At 39.5% G+C, this 19489-nt stretch overlaps 1 protein-coding gene across 1 annotated transcript; it reads right to left on the bottom strand.

Moving 5' to 3' along the window:
* Positions 1-48: 48 nt before the first annotated feature.
* On the bottom strand, positions 49-16446 carry LOC102210795 (transforming protein RhoA-like). Its single transcript, XM_005729808.1, has 5 exons — positions 16256-16446; positions 7110-7267; positions 4949-5069; positions 4464-4594; positions 49-2819 (listed from the first exon to the last, which is right to left on the bottom strand). The coding sequence occupies exons 2-5, from the start codon at positions 7263-7265 to the stop codon at positions 2646-2648; spliced, it is 582 nt and encodes a 193-aa protein (XP_005729865.1). The 5' UTR covers positions 7266-7267; positions 16256-16446; the 3' UTR covers positions 49-2645.
* Positions 16447-19489: the final 3043 nt, after the last annotated feature.

The raw sequence follows: 19489 nt of genomic DNA, 5'->3' as shown, positions 1-19489 counted from the left end.
CTTTAGCAGCATCGTCCTGTTCAAGAATGGACTGAGGAGACCGGTCTGTCTATTCGCAAAAATAGTTTATTAACAATGTTCATGTTCACTTCAGCTCAAATGTTCACTACAACACTTTCTGTTTACAAAGCATTATTACAATGAGCTTTTATAGAAATCTGGATCCTTTTAATTGATTTCAAATACTTCCAGAGAGAGAAATAAAAGTTGCACAACACTGAGCTGAAGCTGTTCCCACAGAGGTGTGCGATGTTAGTGCTTCTGTATGTGCGCGCACTGTAAAGACCCATGGATTTCTCATGCATGCATCAATATAGCAAGGACATTTTTTAGCGGGACATTATCGGCATACACATGGACAGCAGTATAGTACATGCTCTTAGTGATATGTTCAACACTAGCTCCTCCGCTGCTCTATGGGAACGTTTTCAATTGTTATGATTCTACTTCCAGCTTTAAGTTATTTAACTCTCTGCCGATCTCTTATTCCCAAGTATTCCTTGCGAGAGCTTGTTAAGACACGTCAACACCATGCCACCACTATGAAATGTTTTCATCGATAAGAAGTTGTAGAGATATGAATGTTTACCCTTGCCCAAATGGTGTGCTTGTTGTCCATATTAGTGCACAGAGCCCCGAGTTAAAAGTAGCATCCGCCCTCTAAAGATTGGAGGGTGGATAGAACATTAGTAGGTTGTTTGTGTGCGTTTGTCGGCTAAAACAATCACAACCCCTCGTCTGAGCTGTAGCCTCTTTGCTGGCCCGCTCGTTTAAAGCATTTGTGCTTCACCAGCAGAGGGGTTTAAATTTGCATTACACGCAGTATTACAATAACTGCTAGGTTTGGCGCTTTTGATGGAATTGTAAGAAGGTTGCATGCAACACAGATGATATTGTTTTTGCCACGTATATTAAGAAATCCACCCTTCATGCAACCAGTGGACATGTAAAGTAGATGACTGAGCAACAGTGGTGTGAAAGAGTGTGCCCCAGGACAGTCGGTGAGGGCCTTTCAGGAATATCAAGCTATTATCATGAGGGGAAGTTCACTAGAGTATTCTGCGAGGATATGAGCAAATACAGATACTAGAGGACGATCTGGCATGTCCTAGTGAACTGAAATTTAATTACATCCTTAAATGCCGAGTATATTTCCAAAGAGTGGAGTGGTTAAATTCCATCCTATAGGTTGTAACTGATTTTTTTTTAAGTAAAACATCAAAGGAAATGGTTGCATACAGATGTTTTCTCAATCAACCATATTGTAATTTTCACATGATGCAAGAACTTAAACTTCTTTTGCTCATCTGACAAGATAAAGATGTCCTACACAAAATGTGTTTTTTTAAAATGATGGCATACATCAAATAACACATTTTACCATGCATCAATCTATTTAAAGAACCAAGCCTTGGAAAACAAAACATCAGAACGGTGACTCTTGACCTTGTCAGTGAGTATCAGCTTGACATTCAGCAGCTAGTCCATCTGGTCTGGGAGAGAACAACTGAAAAAGGCACACCAGAACAGAGAAGGCACCAGGAAAAAAAACAAAAGACTCACTCACTCACACTGTGGCTCTTCTCAGACATGTAAAGAATGTCGTCCAACCGGAAACATCCAGCTTAACAGGATGCGATTTCCATGACTGGGCTAACCAGCATTACAAACAAGATTCCAATAACGGGTGTAACCAGTTAACTTAGCAAAAAGAGCTGAACTCAGTCACTCATAATAAACAAACAAGGGAGGGTTCACCAGGCTGTGGCCTACATGTGATTCCACTTGTGTCATCTCCCTGTTGGTCCTAACAGCTATTGTGCATAGTTGAGTCATATTGGCTTGCGTCTCAGTTGGCCACCTCTCCCTCCCCTCCCATCTAGCTTCTAGCAACAATTACGAGGGGCGAATGTGAATAATTTTATGCAGAATGGGAAGCACACTCCTTTGTTGACACATTACATTACAGAAGCAGCTGCCTTTCTTTATCCTCGATGTGAGTGGGCTCATAATGGAGAAGGTGAAACTGATGTTTCATACCAACAAAAAAATGACACAAGCAACCATTTATTGTGCTTGACTTGACGAGCACTGAAAGCCTTTACTTATGGCTTTGCTCAGGTTTCACAATGACAACACTGTAAAATGAGCTACAGTACAATGAAGGGGTCCTCAGCCGAAATGCAAGCTCGCCGACAAACAGACGGTGGTGTATAAACTTAAAAAAGGCACTAGCTCTTATGGTCAAAAGATATCTTTAATTCTCTATCGCTACTGCTACAGTGAAACAGAACTGCCTATTTATACAAGCTAAGAATGATGCCACTTGCCCGAGAAGCTTGTGAAGAACAATACCGCATACAAATGTGCACCTACCAAAGCCAAGTTTAAAAAAAAAAAAAGTGTAAATTGTTAAGACAGATTTTGGGAGGGACAAAAGCAAATCAATACGGAAACATCAATTTCTAGCCACAGATGTCATATAGTTCATTTCCTGTATTAGGTTTGTTTATGTTCAATTCATCTGCCTGTCTTTGTCATGAAATGTGAGATACAGTACAAAGATCCATTTGGTAATAGGTCAGTCCTTTTTCATGTGTTATTTTTCTCCAATTGGTCAGCTGATTTGATGGCGTCTGGACTGCTCACAGCACCGTGCAGCCACTTCTCTTCTTGCGCTTGCGGACCTGCAGTGCTGCTCTTGTGGCCATCTCAAACACCTCCCGCACACCATCCTTCGTCTTGGCAGAACACTCCAAGTAGCCAAAAGCGCTGATCCTACCAGCCATGTCTCTGCCTTCTTCTGTCTTCACTGGCTCCTGCAGGGTTAGATCAGACACCATTAGGGACTCAATTAAAGTGCTGAGAAAAGAAGGAGAGCTCAGTTTACTTTCCAGGGAAAATCATGATATCACTGAGGAGATCCTTGATTTTTTTCCCCCCCTTTTAAAGTGAAATTAGAGCACTAACAATCAGTCAAGAATAAGTCATTCCATAAGCAGAATCAATACAAAATTATCAATGTAACTGTACTTAGAACATGAATTATTTTTCATGCAAAAAAAAGGCATTTTTTTTTACCGTTTACTGCTTTTTTTGTCATATATGTGACAGTAAACTGAGTATTTTTGCATTTGAACTGCTGATAAAACAAAATCATTTTATACAGTACAGCTACAGTCTAAACACCCCCTCACTACCATAATACTTATTAACAAAAGAATAAGCACAGTTTGATGTGCCTCTCACCGCCTTTTTGGCATGACTCATTTAACAACCCAACGAAATCTTGGAATCAAGGGCTCAAGTTTATGGCTTTATGTCTAAGCCATTTATCACATATCTTAAAAATATCAAACCAATGTCTGTTTTACTATGTAAGAGTCAAACTCTTGAACTGACTACTGATGTCTTGATTTCCAGAGACAGGAAAAGCTCATCTACAGATTCCACTGTGAAAACATAAAACTGAGATGTTATTCAGGCTTTCACTTTGCTGTTCTCCTTTTGGTGACAGAAAACAAAACATTTTGCTTTTTTGACATATCATTTATAATGTCAGTATGTTTTGATTAGCAAATTGAAATCTTTTACATCTTATGAAATCCGTTTGACAGAGACACATGCTTTAACTTGTTACTGACACTGACATTTTTGACATTGTGATTTTCTATATTTCGATTCTTCTATTGCTTTCTTACTCTAAATGATTGCATGCCAATCCTAGAAGAGGGATTCTTCTTCCTCCTGCTGTCTTCTCTCAATTTTATTTTGTAAAGCCATCTGATAGAAAGTGTCCAATTACATAATATCTTCTTTGCAGTACGAACGCTGTGTTTTGCGATAAGCGTTCATACTCGGTGACAAATTAAACCAGCCTCCCTGAATCATATTTCATGCTCTGACTGTACAGCCATCTGAGGCTTCTGCTTTTCACATGCTGTTCTGGATTAGAACATTTCTGTCCTGTCATAGTTCTGATGTGGTCGAAAAATATTAAGAAAAGTCCTGTCACTGTCAGTAAGCTGTGAGATTGATGCTGTAGTTAATACACTGGTGGTTTAATGTCGTAAACATGTGGTTGAAACCCTGTACAATAATGAATTTTCCATTTCTACACACAGGCCTTTAGTGTTTCTATAAGCTGACAGTTCTTAAACAGAGTACGCTGGTGAAGCAGGAAAAGCAAGATTAACGTCATCTGTCATGTAGCTTCTTTAGAAATAAATGTGAGACTGCAAACATTCACAGGATGGTAGTGCTACATGACCCTTTTTTATTTATTTATTTTTTTTAAAAGGGTCAATAACACGTGCCTAAATATGTCAAACAAAATCCTAACAAATGAAATGTTTCAACCCAGCACATATCCAGTGCCTTTTAGTGCCTGAGATTTCAAGCGCTCTCTACCTGCATCAGATTAGCTCATTCCACTGTTCATTGACCGTCAGGGGCCTTTGTACCTGCTTCATCTTGGCTAGCTCTCTCCGTGTATGCTCATCGTTCCTCAGGTCCTTCTTGTTCCCCACCAGGATGATGGGAACATTGGGACAGAAGTGCTTCACCTCAGGCGTCCACTTTTCAGGGATATTTTCTGTCCCAGGAAAGACAAGAAGTGAGCTGAAATACTCAGTATAGGGAGGAGAACTATAAAAAGAGGACAAGCAGTGCAGAGTCACAGTGCAGAACACTTCTCATGATGGATTGCTCTGCAGCCTCCTTGAGGCAAAGATGTTTTTAGCTGCATTAATCCCATCAAGTATATTAGGGTATTTTACAAGGACCCTCTCTCGCTTATTTGACCTACGTTTGGTTATGTAAGATAGAGCAATATGTTCATGAACGATCATTTTAATGGAATATAAGTTATAAGTACTACAAGTTTCGTTATTCATCATTTGTAATATGACATTATAAAACAGACTACTCTACATTATTCTTTCCTCACCTAAACTGTCTGGGCTGTCAATGGAGAAGCACATCAGGATGACATCTGTATCGGGGTAAGAGAGAGGCCTCAACCTGTCATAGTCTTCCTGGCCTGCGGTATCCCACAATGCCAACTCCACCTGGAAAAAACACAACATCAAAACATGGATTCATCCGGAACAGAGAACAAATGCAGTTTTGCTCCTTAATATTACTCATCTTTATAAACACAGACTTATCTTGTAAACAGTTAACATACCGTTGCCCACTAATGGAGACGAATGCAACATATAACCAGTCATGACATCACTTCTGCTCAATGATGCAGAAATTCTGAGGCATGTGGAGGATCTGAGTAATCTTCCAAAAGGCTGGAGGTTTAAATATGGGGAACCAAACAATGCTGGAAGTATCCGACATAGTATCGCTTTCCCCTCTGGCTACAACTACTTTCTTCATCTTAAAGTGAATTATTATTTTTTTTGACCTAATCAGGGCTTCATACTGTAAGTCTGGTAGTTGTGTAAGGCTGTCAGTGTTGTGGAAATGAACTTGGTGACTGGGCTCATCCCATCACACCACTGATTAATTCAATTAGGGAAAGTGAGAGATTAGCAACCATCAAACCGGTTAGCGTGTCTCCCTCTAAGGGCATCAACAGCCCAGCTTCCCTTGAGTTTGCTCTTCAGCTGACTCATTGGATTCAATGGAAAAAGAAAAAAGAAACTTTTGCAAAGTTTAAATACCAGAACTTTGCTGAATGACAGATTTTTGTCTGCCCACAGAAAGCACAAAAATCAGTTAACAGTCCCAAAATAGAGGTTTGCAGAGGCAGAAGGTGGGAGGTGGCCGAACACTGTTGAGACTGCATGAGGAACCAGAGCTCTATGTTCCCACTGGACTAGTTGTAAGCTGCAGAGTTCAGGAAGGGAAAGACAGAGGAAAAAGACCCAAAACCCCCCAGCTATTTGTGGAATCGGCTCAGTCCGCTGACGATGAGAGCATCTTTGCCTCATGGGGTGGGGGTTGAGGAGCTAAAAACTTGGGGCTGAACACAAATCTAATCCATCCTGTTGTGTAAGAAGCTAAATCTGACGGGATGGTTATCCTCCATAGAGACACTCAAAGACTTGACACTCACATCTTTTCCAAAATGATCCCTTTCTAATCTGTGCATCATGGCTCCCTAACTTTAAATTTCCTGTCCAGAACAAGAGCTTTAACCTCCTGCCTACCTCCACCTAAGAAGTGCAGCCAGGACAAGGACAGGAAGTGAGGCACGTTTATCAGGCAGTAGCATGAGGATGGTGATCCTGAGGGAAGGAATGGGATTGCTAAGATACATCCCTGTTCCCCGTCTGAGCAGGAAGCTGGGAAGTAGAGTCATTTCCTGTTTTGCCAAGTTGTGTAGCGATGGTCGGCTAAAGAAAAAAAAACAAAACGATTGGACATAACGAGGCATCTGCAGTTTAAACTCCACCCTCACCACCTTCCCATGACTCAGATTCAAGACGTCACACGCACAAAAAACTGGACAGAGGTTTGTTTTCTCTTGTTTAAGGCTGTGCATGCAGCTCTTGTCCAGGAGCAAAAACACACACACACACACACACACGTAAACAATGGTGTCGATAGCACATTATCTCTTGTCTGGCTAATAAGGTCACTACTCTTTCAGAGTACCCCAATAAAAAAATTAAGTGTTGATATTTTTTTTTTGTAATTTGTGGAAACCAAGATTATATTTACGCCGCAATTAAGAAAAATGTATCTTAATTTTCAACTGGTGCCTGTGGCCTGTTTTAATTTAGTTTAATGTAGTCCTTCAAAAAGCTAGCTCCTGAAATATTATAAAATCCACTTCACACTTGCATTCTCAGCCAGCAGTTGCATCATCATAATTAGAAGCCTACTTTGGTCAACTACTTAAAAAACAAACAAACAAACAAACAAAAACCTCAAGTGTTTATAGTACGTCTGGCAACATTAGTGCAAACTGTCTGGTGTGAGAGATGGGAGAGGTTGACAGTAGCAGCAGTAATTGAGGCGGATTGGACTTTACTTACACTCTCATGTTCTTAAATCTATAATTAGCCTAAATAATTGAAAAGCATTTCTGTGTTCATGACGAGAGACACCATCACTTTAATCGAGTCAGTTTTTGTGTAAATAGCACAAACCTGTTTTCCGTCAACCTCGATGTCAGCGATGTAGTTCTCGAACACAGTAGGGACATAGACTTCGGGAAACTGATCTTTACTGAAAACAATGAGAAGACATGTTTTCCCACAAGCTCCGTCTCCAACAATCACCAGCTTCTTCCGAATGGCTGCCATTTCTGTTGGGAGAACAACAAGTTCTTCAAAACATGTCTGCCTGAAGTCAAACAACACATTAACCGTCTCATCTATTTGTGGATTTTACATAGTAGTTATTTAAATTATTTGTAGGGATCATAAGATAAATCAAGAACACAGTGATTTTTTTTCCTTGCTCAAGCAGTGTAGCTCCAAAGCAACCACTCTGACATTTCTGACAGACCGTACGGCATTACACCTTCGGGAAAGCTCTGATCTACATACTGTCACGGCAAAATGCAGTCACAGACCTTGAATCCCCAACGCCAAACCTAGTCTACAAAGCCACACAAACAGAAGAGATGGAGGATGAGACTGGAGTGAAGGAGAGGAATAAAAGACATGTTGAGACAAGCTAGGAAATGAAGGGATTTGTTATCATCCTCTGCTGGCTTGGAAGGAGGAGAAAAGTGTAAGGAAATTAGAGTAGTTGGTGGCATCCTAAAAAAGCCAAAACACTAAACTCGTTTTGTTTCCATGTGTGTACTGTGCAGGCATCCTAGCCCTAAATCAAAATCAATTAAATGTTATACCTATGCTTTAAGAAGCTTTGCAAGTTTTTGTGCACAAACCATCAAGAAACATTATGGAGTATCCCCAGGTCAGAAGACTAGTTCAGCTGGTGTGTTTGGGGATGCATGGGGATGAGTTAGCAGTGCAGCTGATGGATGAGCTGGAGCCCTGCTGCCTGGGAGCAGCTGTGCATATAGTCATTTGGCTCCTCACCTCATCCACCTTCTGCCAGACAGTCTTGACACTAATACTCTTCACGAGGGGCACCGACTTATCAAGGGAAATTCATCTTTCTGTGCTACAGGCAAAACTTTAAGTCGAGTCTGCCCCAACGCCCACTTTTAATTGCTGCTCAGATGCATGGCAACACCAGTGCTTTCAATAAGCAGCATCAAGCCATTCTTCAGACGTCACAATGAAACACAGACTGAGGTCATTATTTAAACTGTTGCTGGTTTCATATCGTATCATCAGGACGGCTTGTTAGACATGATTTATTTCATGCAGAGCTGGGGGGGGGATGTGCAAAATTAATCTTCTGAATACCTTTTAACAAGTCATAAAATAACCATAAAAATAATAAGCTTGTTTAGCATCTCATCCGTTTACAAACACAAGAAAAATGAAAACGGGACACCACAGATTGTACAGATTTTACTACAGGAATAATTTGCAGACTGTTTGATAATACCCATCCCTAAAGTTAATGCTGTGGCAGGTTATCACTAGCAATTAGTTCGCTGTGTTTGGAAATGTGGAGAAATAATTACAGTTTACAGTCAGAAGATGAAGAAACTGACAGAATTTCAGATCTGAGTATCTGAAACCAGGGATTTTAACCAAAAAAAAAACCCAAGCACAACTAATTATCTGAATGGGTTGTGGCTGCAGAAATATTTAGAAGTTGGAGAGTAAGGGTGACATGGGACTTCCAGAAAAAGCAAATAAATTAGAGGTCAAACAACAGCCAGTAAAATTGAGGCAATTTCAGTGAAGGAAAAAGAGCTGACAGCTGGTTAACTGCCCATTCTATGTTGTGGTAAACACCTGGGTTAAGAAACAGCATTACAATGTGGAAATTTAATTGCATTTCACCATGTGTTGCTGACGGTAATCAGCCATGTGGAGCTACTGTCTATAATTGGTTTCAGCTTTTTTCCAAGTGGACACGAGTTGAAGCATAAGGTACCCAGAAAACCTCATATTGCCTTGACTTTTTGAGTAAATCCTCCATTGACCACTTTTGCCAGTAAACATCTCTATCAGCACCTAACCAGCTGACCTCGAATCAGACAACAGCTCATTTAAATACAGTCTGTGGAAGTACGTACAATTATTAAAATAAAATTACATATAAATGGTTAAGAAATAAATAGGCCGAATCAGTAGTTTTGCTCTGGAAAGAGCAAAATAAAAAGGGTAAGTGAATGAATTACTTGTCAGCTCCATTACCATGCATATGAAAACTTGGCATAACCAGGAGGAAACTTTGGGTGTTTGGCGGTTGACAGTTTTAATAACAACTTGGTTACTTGTTTCTTGCTATGGAAATTGTGGTCATGGGTATGATCATATTTTCTGTCTTTTGCCCAAGGACCCACTCCTACACTTCCCACAAACCGTGCTGCAGCTGCAAAGCTTTTGTTAAGCTGCACCAAATACTTAAGTTTGAATTTAGGCTGCTCACTCCATTTACTCACTCCAGTTTTTCTGCATGTTTAATATGCTCATGAAGAACAAAAAAAAAAAGAAAAACAAAAAAAAAGAGGCTTTGACAGCTATAAAAGAACAACAAAAAATAATGAGCTGCATTGAAGAGTGCCTGATACTTCTCAACAGACACCACACAGCATCTTTTGCTTTTCAGAGACTGCCAAATGGACCAGAGATACTCTCAACTAGATGATGGGTTCAGAGCCAAACAAGTGGGAGACAGCAGCACCGAGGCCTCTGTGAAACAAAACAACCCACTTCCTGTTCTGTGGAGCCTGGGAGGAGCTTTTTTGGCTGTAGTTCAGTTTGGACAGGCCTCGGCAGAGCCGGAGCATGGAGGGAGCAGCCAGAGGCAACGCGTGCAAGCAAGCACAGACGTTTGCCTACATTCACATACATCCACATGTACACAGTTGCTCTTTGGAGCTGCACATTGAGTTCTTCCTATTGATATTAGCAGCCTGTGAGAGAACATCTTGACACGTTGACAAAAGGAAATTATGCGTGAAAATGTCCCATATAGTCACAAATGGTGCCAAATCCTCAGGCTGTCTATGACTGATGCTCTCAATTTAGGGACTAATGGATACTAATGACAGCAACTACTAAAGAGGCAGGTGGTTGCTAGCAGAAATCGATTTTGCTCTATCCTCCAGATGACACCTGTTCAACATGATTCAGCATGGAAAAAACTTTAGCTCATCCTCTCCACGTTCATACTGAAGTCTCTTCTTACCCTGATTCAATTAAAACATGTTTGAGCATCGCTTACCACAACTAGTGTCTGACTAGAAACCCCACTGGATGCAGATGCAGTTGTTACTAAAAAATTAACACTCTTACTGAAAGCTGTGGAAAAGCCAAAATAAAGTGGCATATATATCTTTGACTGTACACAATGTAACTCGAGGCATCTGAACGTGCACAGAGATATTACAGGAATACATTCATAAAAACTCAACTATCATGGTGGAGCTGGCTGAGGACCATCCGTTTTATTTACATCAAAGAAGCACACTGCCTGAAAAAACCAACAAAACAACACAGGATGACACCAAAGCAACTTTAATTAACTGACCTTAGAGTCAAGATTGAGTTACTTGCAAGAAAAGCCAACATTCATCTTTTATCTAGTGAGATGATCCTGAAATTTTTATTTTTCCCATCAAAATCTCAAAGCAAGGTCGTGACCCTTTGAAAGAAAAGAGAAAAAAAAAGGCAAGGTTGCATTCTGGGTAACCTCAAAAGCAGCCTGTTTGTTTATTTGAAAAAGATCCTTCTAGTTATGAAGCTAGGGTGCCTGCAAAAATTCATTGTGACTGCACTTCACAGTGCAACATAATGTCTCCTACTGAGGCGCTCTGGTAGCCAATCCCTTAATTCCAAGGGATCATTTCAAGTGGAATAAGTTAAAAAATAATTACCACCACGGTAACTTTCCACAGTTCCATGGTATTTTCTCATAGTGCTGCTGCTATTGTTTTGGGCTCTGAAATGCCTTCGTGTTCACAGATCTGTTACCAAATCTAGACTTCCTGGATTGTATTTTATGCCTCTGGGGCAACAAGCTGCCATTGAACCTTGTGTTGTTTTCATAAAGGGCCGAGTTCTGTTGAAACAATACAACTCCTGGTCGCAGACTGCGTTAATAGCAGTTCAAACCAACGAGTCCCTTTCCATATTATTTCACTGAAATGCAGGCCTGAAGAAAAAGATTGATTTCATTAAACTACAAGAAAAATCTGAAAAGAATGAACAATGTCCTGTCTATCAGGACTTTATAAGATTTCTGCATTACACTGTGAGCCACGCTGTAAAGACAATGTTCTTGCTAATGCGTTATGTGGTCCCTGAAGGAAAACAGGAAAAATAAAATTAAAAAAATGCACTACTACAGGCTACATTTAATTTTTCACAGTTCATCTCATGCTAAGACAAATCAGCCCAAAAGCAACCGAGGAACAATTTCCACTCTACTGTTTGCACTTGGTGTCAAGAAATGCAGTGACCACTTTCCTGGTTAATAACAAAGAACAGCACAAAAATGACAATTATCTACATACAAACAATTTACCAAGAAAACAAACACATGACAAAAGGTTTTCCTGTGAAGCCTGGAAATTGGCACAAAAAGATTAAAACCCACTGCTCTGAAGCAATAGCTTGCATTTTTATGGTCTCTTATGTATTTGTTGTCAAGTTGTAGGTATTTCAAAAGGCCAGTCTAGTAGCAGGCATTGAAAATTAGATTAGGCTACAAATGCTATGCATTTAACAGTAATACTGTTAAGGGTAATAAGAGTAAACTGCTAACATTATACTTGTCTGTTAATATGAAGGGATAGTACTGACAGAATTACCCCAAGGCTGGAATTAAGGGAAAAACAGCTTATGCCACTCTGTCCAAAGGTAACAAAATCCACTTACTCTCCAAATCCCCCAACATGTAAGAATATCTTGTTTGCTCATCCACAAAAAAAGAGAGAAGTATCAAAGTTTAAATAATTATGATAAATATTTCAGTTGGTAAGCTGTTCACATATAATCAAGAGGTATAAATGACCTCGATTTAATTATCCAGTCAATGAACGGAAAATGATTCTAATAACTTATCATGTATTTTTTATTTATTTTATTATTTCATCATGAAACAGGTGTTAAATACAAACCAAAATTCAACAAACACGAATAAATATTTTTAGCATAGCGTCCTTATGAAGGGGATAAAGTGTAAAACAAGACTTAAGTCTTAAGTCTAAGACTTGGGTCATAAGACTTGGTCCAAAGACAACCATTAAAAGGGAAAGCAAAGCACCATTACTCTGTACAACTATTTGAGCAATGCCCCGGGTTAATGAACACGCCACCTCAATCCTTCTCTAAGGAGGTTTCCTGAGGCTTAAGGGCCAACAGGAGTTATGCAACAAGCTGAACAGAGTTACTGCAGAGTAGAGCGTGACCCTGACCGCTGAGGTAGAGCTGCCTCTCTCTGCTCATGTGAGTTTGATATCAACAACAATGCTGAACATACACGAACATCCAGCTATTAACAAACATGTTGTTCCTGAGACTACAGCGATGATGACTTTTTGTTCTCATGTCCTGCAAACATATAACAGGAAATGAATCCCATCAGGATTGTTTTGCACATATAACAAGGTCACAGGACTGATAGTGTGCACTACAGTAAAAGAAAAAAAAAAAATCTGACACAGACAGGAGTTGTCAAGGAGCTCTGTCCAACTCTGGTTGTAGAAACAGGTTTTATAACTAACAGAATAATAAAACTCAGTTTGACAGAGAAACATTCATTCCCATCTAGCCTGAATGTCTTCAGAGTAGCTCCAAACTACAGAAGAAAAAGGCCTTTTAATGTACTCCAGGGGCTTGCCTTTTACAAAAATGTCCTCAAGCAACTTCTGCACCTGAACCGCAACTCACAATAACAGACAACTTGTGCCTTCTATCCTCAAGAGGTGCAGTCCTGAAACAGTCCAGAAACCTTTAGATCTAAGGGCACCCAGGAATTAGCTGCACCTCTGCACGAGGCAACCTAAGAAATGGGGCAAAGTTCATAAACTGGCAAAGGCTGTGTATGACATAGAGCAGACAGCCCGCAGGACCAGCTGTCAGCACCACCTACACACATCTCATCTACCAAGATTAAAGATTACACGGAGGAATTTCAAACCAGTTCATATCTAGTACTTATTGATCAAATATAGCCCTCTTACTATAAGCTGTTGACTACAGCGCAAAAAAACGAAATGTTTCAATGCCGATCTGCATTACACAAGAGCAGAAACACACAGAGGAGATCAAGTCAGCCTCTCACATTCTTTGGGCACAAAAACCCCAGCTCCTGAGTCTCACCGAGTCATGACCATATGCTACACCCAAAGAAATGGTAAAATGTGCCAAAATCAGCTATGCCCAAGACATTAAAAAACAAACAAACCAAAAAACAAATATGATAGCTTTCGTTAGGCCTCTTAACAGCAATGGACAATTAATCCATATGAAGACGACCAGGTGATTGTAAACTAAACAGAGATTTTTATGCATTAAAGGATTGTTGACATTTTGGGAAATAAGTTGTTTTTTTCTTGCTGCAGTTCTGTAGGTTTGTACCAAGTTATACCTACTTTCAGGTCGCTTTGTGATAAAGAGATGAGGAAAATCATGGCTTTAAGCCAAAGTTATGGCCTGGCAGAGTCTGGAAGGTCGATTTTAATAAACTAAACTAACTGCCTATCACTTCATAACAACAGTATAAGCATGTGATCAGAAAAGCAAATAAGGTTCCTTCAGGTGTTTGCAGTTTCAACACAATTACATAGGTGGAGTCTCATGCAGCAAAAACTTGTTTGATCACCATAATCAGCTGGGCATTCCCAGATTAATTGCTTCTGTCAAGCAGTCACGACTTTAAAAGTACAAAGGAAGACACTCTTGCTCTTGAAGCCTGCTGAGAGGAAGTAGGGGAAGACCACAGAGTTCAGTCAGCTGGCAAACTAAGGCAAGAAGCAGCGGATACACTGAGAGAGAACAGCTACCATAGGACTCACTTCTCTTCAGTAACTCAGGTCATGAGCAGCCAAACAGGGATGACTTGTTGGCCAAAAGGACTGAGTTTCCCTGAGTTTGTTTTTTGTCTGTTCCTTTAGAAGCCAACTGTTCTAATCTTTAAAGTCATAATAATGATAATAACTACTCAATACTTGTCCAATATTTTCTCAAATAAATGAGTAATTGATTGGCTTGCAATAGTAGAAATTTGTCAGTTATTCAGAGCACAGCCTAAGCTTTCAGGCTGTTTTCTTTCTCACTGGCACTTCACAATCTCTATGAGCATTTCTAGAATCTGTAGGTAAGAAGGACAGAGTTTTTTGGTAGTGGAAATTTTCTGTTTTCTGTTTATGTTCCAAGTGCTAGTTTACAAAACATATTTGAACAGGCTGCATTTGCATACAGGTAAACAGTCAAAACAGGGATGCCATTTGCAAAATTGCAATGGAGGACAATCGTCTGTTACCTGAAGGTACTGATGCTTTTTATTAACTTTTATAAAATGTATTTGCATTTCTAAACATTGACTGGTGGACAGAAATGAAAGTGTCATTGCCCAAAGAGGCTAAGCCACAAGGCTAGCTAATGAGTTCCTACACGGGAGAGTCCAAACCTAAAAGATATTCATTTTAAAATCATTTGATCAAAAATAAACTATTAATGTTAAAAAAACAAACAAAACAATAACTTGATTCTTAAAATTTGTGGAATTCCAACTTCACATATCTTGTTCGCTACAAAATTCAAAGATATTTCAATAATTGTGAAACTTTAAAAAAGTGTTTACATTTTGTTTTTCGCTTGATGACAGAGCAACTGGTCTGTCTGTCAACAGACCAGTCAAATAATCCATTCATGTGCAACAGCACTTGGATTGTTTTCAAAATCAAATTTAAAAAAAATTAGAACTACAACTTCATATGTAGCTGGAATAGGCCCTGCTGTGACCCTGAATTGGATAAGTGGAAGAGGATGGATGGATGGATGGATGAACTTCATGTGTACCATGGGTTAGCACAAATGAGACTTAGCTGCTTAAACAATTTTCACACTTTTTGAAAAAAATAAAAAATAAATAAAAAAACAAAACCCTGCAGGTAGTTCACACGAACTGTAATCTGCCATTTAGACGGCCAGAGTTAGTTTTTTTTTTAAAATCCATTTTCTAAACTGAACGTAAAGAGATTTTAATGTCTTGAAGAGCTGCCTTGAGATTTTGAGATAAAAGCCAAGTTGCTTTCTTCCTGAGATTCAGCAGATGAATCTGAAACTACAACCAGACAGCCTAGTTTAGTGATAGAGAAGAAGTCTCTAATGACTTCCAGGCCACCTGGTGATAAATCACTGCACCCATCCAAGGGACTAATCATTTAGTACACATGTGGCATCTACATTTCAAAGACATTCCAATATTAGAGGTATAAATCTGCCAGAAATGCCTTTCACTTCACACTGGCAAACAACGAAATTGAGGATAGAAAGAACAATCAGAATAGAGAAAAGTGCTAAAAGCTGCTATTGGCTTTCAGACTGCAGACCAGTCAGCTGACTCAGGTGCATCAAGAATTCTGGTTAGCTTTCTAATTAATTTCAACAAACTAAGGAAAACATGTATGAGGTTATCCAATATATGTTTCTCTATTGTAGATTATTTAAATCCCCAGTAACAGGGCTGGATTTTCACTTATTTACACATTTTTAGTCCAAAGTTCATCCTCCACATTTCTTTCAGTATATTTGAAAAGCACTGTTTGTAGTTTAAACAGGAAACCTGAATCATAACAATGAGAAAATTAAGTGTTCCCAGGAATGGTACACTTGGAAATTTGCCATAAGGAACTGCTTAGCCTTATTGAGGTCGCAGCACTTGGAACAGTGAGAACATACCGACGGGATCTGATCTGGTGCCGTCACTTTTAAACTACCAGCAATGAAGCTATCAACAGTTGTACAGAAACACACCCCGCCAACTACAACCTCGCTGCTTAGACCTTACTGTAAATTACAGCGACGTCAGGAATTAAAGTGTCATCCACCCGAGAAAAGGCGAATGTTAGTAGGAGAAAAAGCCACCACCTTGTCCCTTTCACCCAAGTAAGTGAGCTATAATTAGACAGTCGGATTGTGTCAAATAAGAATTTTGAGTCAAACCACAGGCTCCGGTTCGTATTTACCTGTCACCAGCCGGACGAGAGGTTTTAATTAATCTTAATCCCTGCTTGCTCCTTCCTCTTGATCGTGACACACACAGACACACTTCTTGCTGCAGTGTTCGCTAAATTTACAGAGTGGGTGTTGAGAAACGGGGCAGGCAAGCAGAGATCCTCCCACTGACAAAAGCTACGAGCTAGGCTAACCTTCAACCACCTCCGGTCAAGCCTTTCAAAATAAATGGGTCAGCTTGCGGCTTCTTGACTTTTCCTTTTTTGTGCTTTGGAAATAAATAAATGATAGAATGTAAACGTTTGTGAATCCAAGAAAAAATAGTTTTTCCCCTTGTCATCGAAGTTTACCTTGTTTTTCCGTTTTGCACATTCCATTTAATTTCACAAATTTTCAAGTCTGATGGGGCAGTTGCCCCATCATGTAACTGGTAGTCAAGCCCAGCTAACAGGGGTTATCTGTGTTGAAAAGTTTAGAAATACAAAATCCTTAATGGTCACATAACTGAAAAAACAAACAAAATATGCAAACAAAGCAAAAAAACAAAACAAACAATTACACAAACAAAAACTTCTGGCTTTTTAAAAAAAATTATTCTTGCATTTAAATCTTGTTGCACTGCCTACCATTAGCCGTTATGTCATCAAGAATTCGTGTCAAATTAAATCGAACACTCAAACACTTGCTTGATTTTGAAGACAGATGGTCGTATTTCCTGTTTCTCTCTAGTTACCTCACACTAGCTTGATGCAGATTCTGCAGGCACTGGAGGCACCGGGGTCCCTCCTCCCCTTCCCAGTCAAAGATGACATCATCCGTAGTACAAGAAGACTCGTGCAACAGGAGGGATGGGTGTGGATCTCGCCAGTGTAGCCCTCTGTTATAACCTCCACTAACAAACAGCGCACACATGTTTCTGTTTATTAGTGTACTTTTAATAATTCTGACATTAAGTCACGCTGTGTTTTTGAAAATTACAAATGGGATCTTACTGTTTCCTCTGAGGAGTTTCAGTTGTTGACAAGTACATCAACAAACAACTAAATGTTTATTGCTTATAATTACATAATTCATAAAGGTGCCAGTCGCTACTAAGTGCATCTTCCTATATATCCAAGTGAGTAAGCTTTTACTTGCAGTCCATAATTATTTCTTTACAAAAGACCTACAATTCCTTATGGTCCCAGGGACTTTAGCTCAAATTGATTTTCCATGCTGCTTGAGTTTTCTTTTGTAACTGAAGTAATTCCTAATGTAATTCCAAACTTTTGAAGTGTTTCAGAAGTAGTGTAATATGGCATATTGCATTGGTTTTAGGTTTGTAAGATTGTTAGACCTCTTGTGGATAAAATTGACAGTATACACAAGTGTTCTGTGGGATAACATGCTTCTGATTTCTTTTACTTTCTGGTAGACAAATATAAGTAAAATACAAGCAATAGCTTATTTTTATGGTCATCATTGAAACTGCAGAATGTGACAAAGTGAAGGGTCATCAGTTCAATTCAAAATAAATGGGTCAGGAATTGACAGAATTCCTATCGTTCCTATTTTTTAACTCTTATTCTACTACACATGGGGTGGCTGTAACTCAGGTGGCAGAGCAGGTCAGCCACTAATCAGAAGGTTGGTGGTTCGATCCCAGGCTGCCTCCTGGCTGCATGCCAAATATCCTTGGGCAAGATACTAACCCCATGTTTGCCTACTGGTGGTGGTCAGAGGGCACGGTGGCGCCAGTGTCCGGCAGCCTTGCCTCTGTCAGTGCTCCCCAGCTGCGGCTACAATGTAGCTTGCCATTGCCTGTGTGTGTGTGTATGGGTGAATGACTGAATGTAGTGTAAAGCGCTTTGGGGTCTTTAGGGACTGAGTAAAGCGCTATACAAATGCAGGCCATTTACCACTCAAATGCTTAGTACTCATGTCAATAACGAACCAAGGACCCTGTTTCCACAAAAGTTGAACACTGTGTAAAACGGGAATGAAAACAAAATACATTGATTTGTAAATCCCAGAAACCCATATTTTATTAACAATGGATCATGGAAAATATATCAAATGTTTAAAATGTTTTGAATGTTACTGAATGTAATGGCAGTAACATGACTGAAAAAGTTGGCATGGGCTTAATAAAAGGCTCTAAAAGTATACTAAAAAGAAACAGCTCTACTTATTAGGTTAACTGGCAACATGTTAGTAACACGACCGAGTCACAAAAACAGCATTCTAGCAGGGCAGAGTTTCAAAATGCAAAAAAGGGCAAAATGCAAATATAAATTGTGGAACATTTTCAAGAAAAAAAAGTTCCTTAACATAAAATTGTGACACCTTTGAATCATCAAGTAAATGACATCAAAAGACTCAGAGGATCTGGAGAAATCTCTGTGTGTAAGGAATACGGTCAGAAATCACTTCTGGACGTTGCTCTTTTGTTTACGGCAAAATTCGTTTAAAATGGACGGAGGCAGAGTGGTCAGACGAACTGAAATCTCAACTTCTTTTTGGGAAACATGGACACTGTGTACTCCACACCAACGAGGAAGGACTTTCCAGATTGTTATTAACACATATTTCAGTAATACAGTGCTGAACTGTATACTGGAGCTATTTCAATGTCTTTTGACCAACTGAAGACATTTGGAAAAGCAAGAAATCTAACAAAGCTGCCCAACAGGACTGCTGAGCAGCAAGAGTTGTGTCAGACATGAATAGGGCAATTTCCCTCTCCCAGAACTCCAGCAGCTGGTCTCTCCAGTTCCCAGATGTTTACAGGCGATTGCTAAAAAAAAGAGGAAATGCTTCATGGTGGTAAACAACCCCATCCCAACCTTTTATAGACATGTTGGTACCTCTACATTCAAAGTGAACTTTTTTTTGTTTTCCTAAACTAGTACATTTTCTCACTTGAAACATTTTATATGTTCCCTGTGTTCTACTGTGAATCAGATATGGGTTTAAGAGATTTACACGGCACCCCCAATTTTTTTTGACATTGAGGTTGTACATTAATATATAAATTCTTTGCTTCTTTTGAAACAGTTCAAGCATATTTTTTAAAAGTTTGTTGTATTCAAAAGTTCAGCTTGTATTAAAAGGAGTAACAGATTTATTGAGGAACCTAAGTCTCATCTAACTAGAACATTATCTGCTCCCTGAACTATTGTGACTCATCAGTTTGCTGCGACAAAGGTTCATTTCCTTTTGATAAATAAGGAGACTGGGAGTTAGTGACACAAGCACACTCAAAA

The sequence above is a fragment of the Pundamilia nyererei genome, unplaced genomic scaffold (assembly GCF_000239375.1).
Source record: "Pundamilia nyererei isolate P.nyererei 1_Seehausen unplaced genomic scaffold, PunNye1.0 scaffold00034, whole genome shotgun sequence".
Lineage (NCBI taxonomy): Eukaryota > Metazoa > Chordata > Actinopteri > Cichliformes > Cichlidae > Pundamilia > Pundamilia nyererei.
This window is presented reverse-complemented; position numbering and strand designations above follow the sequence as displayed.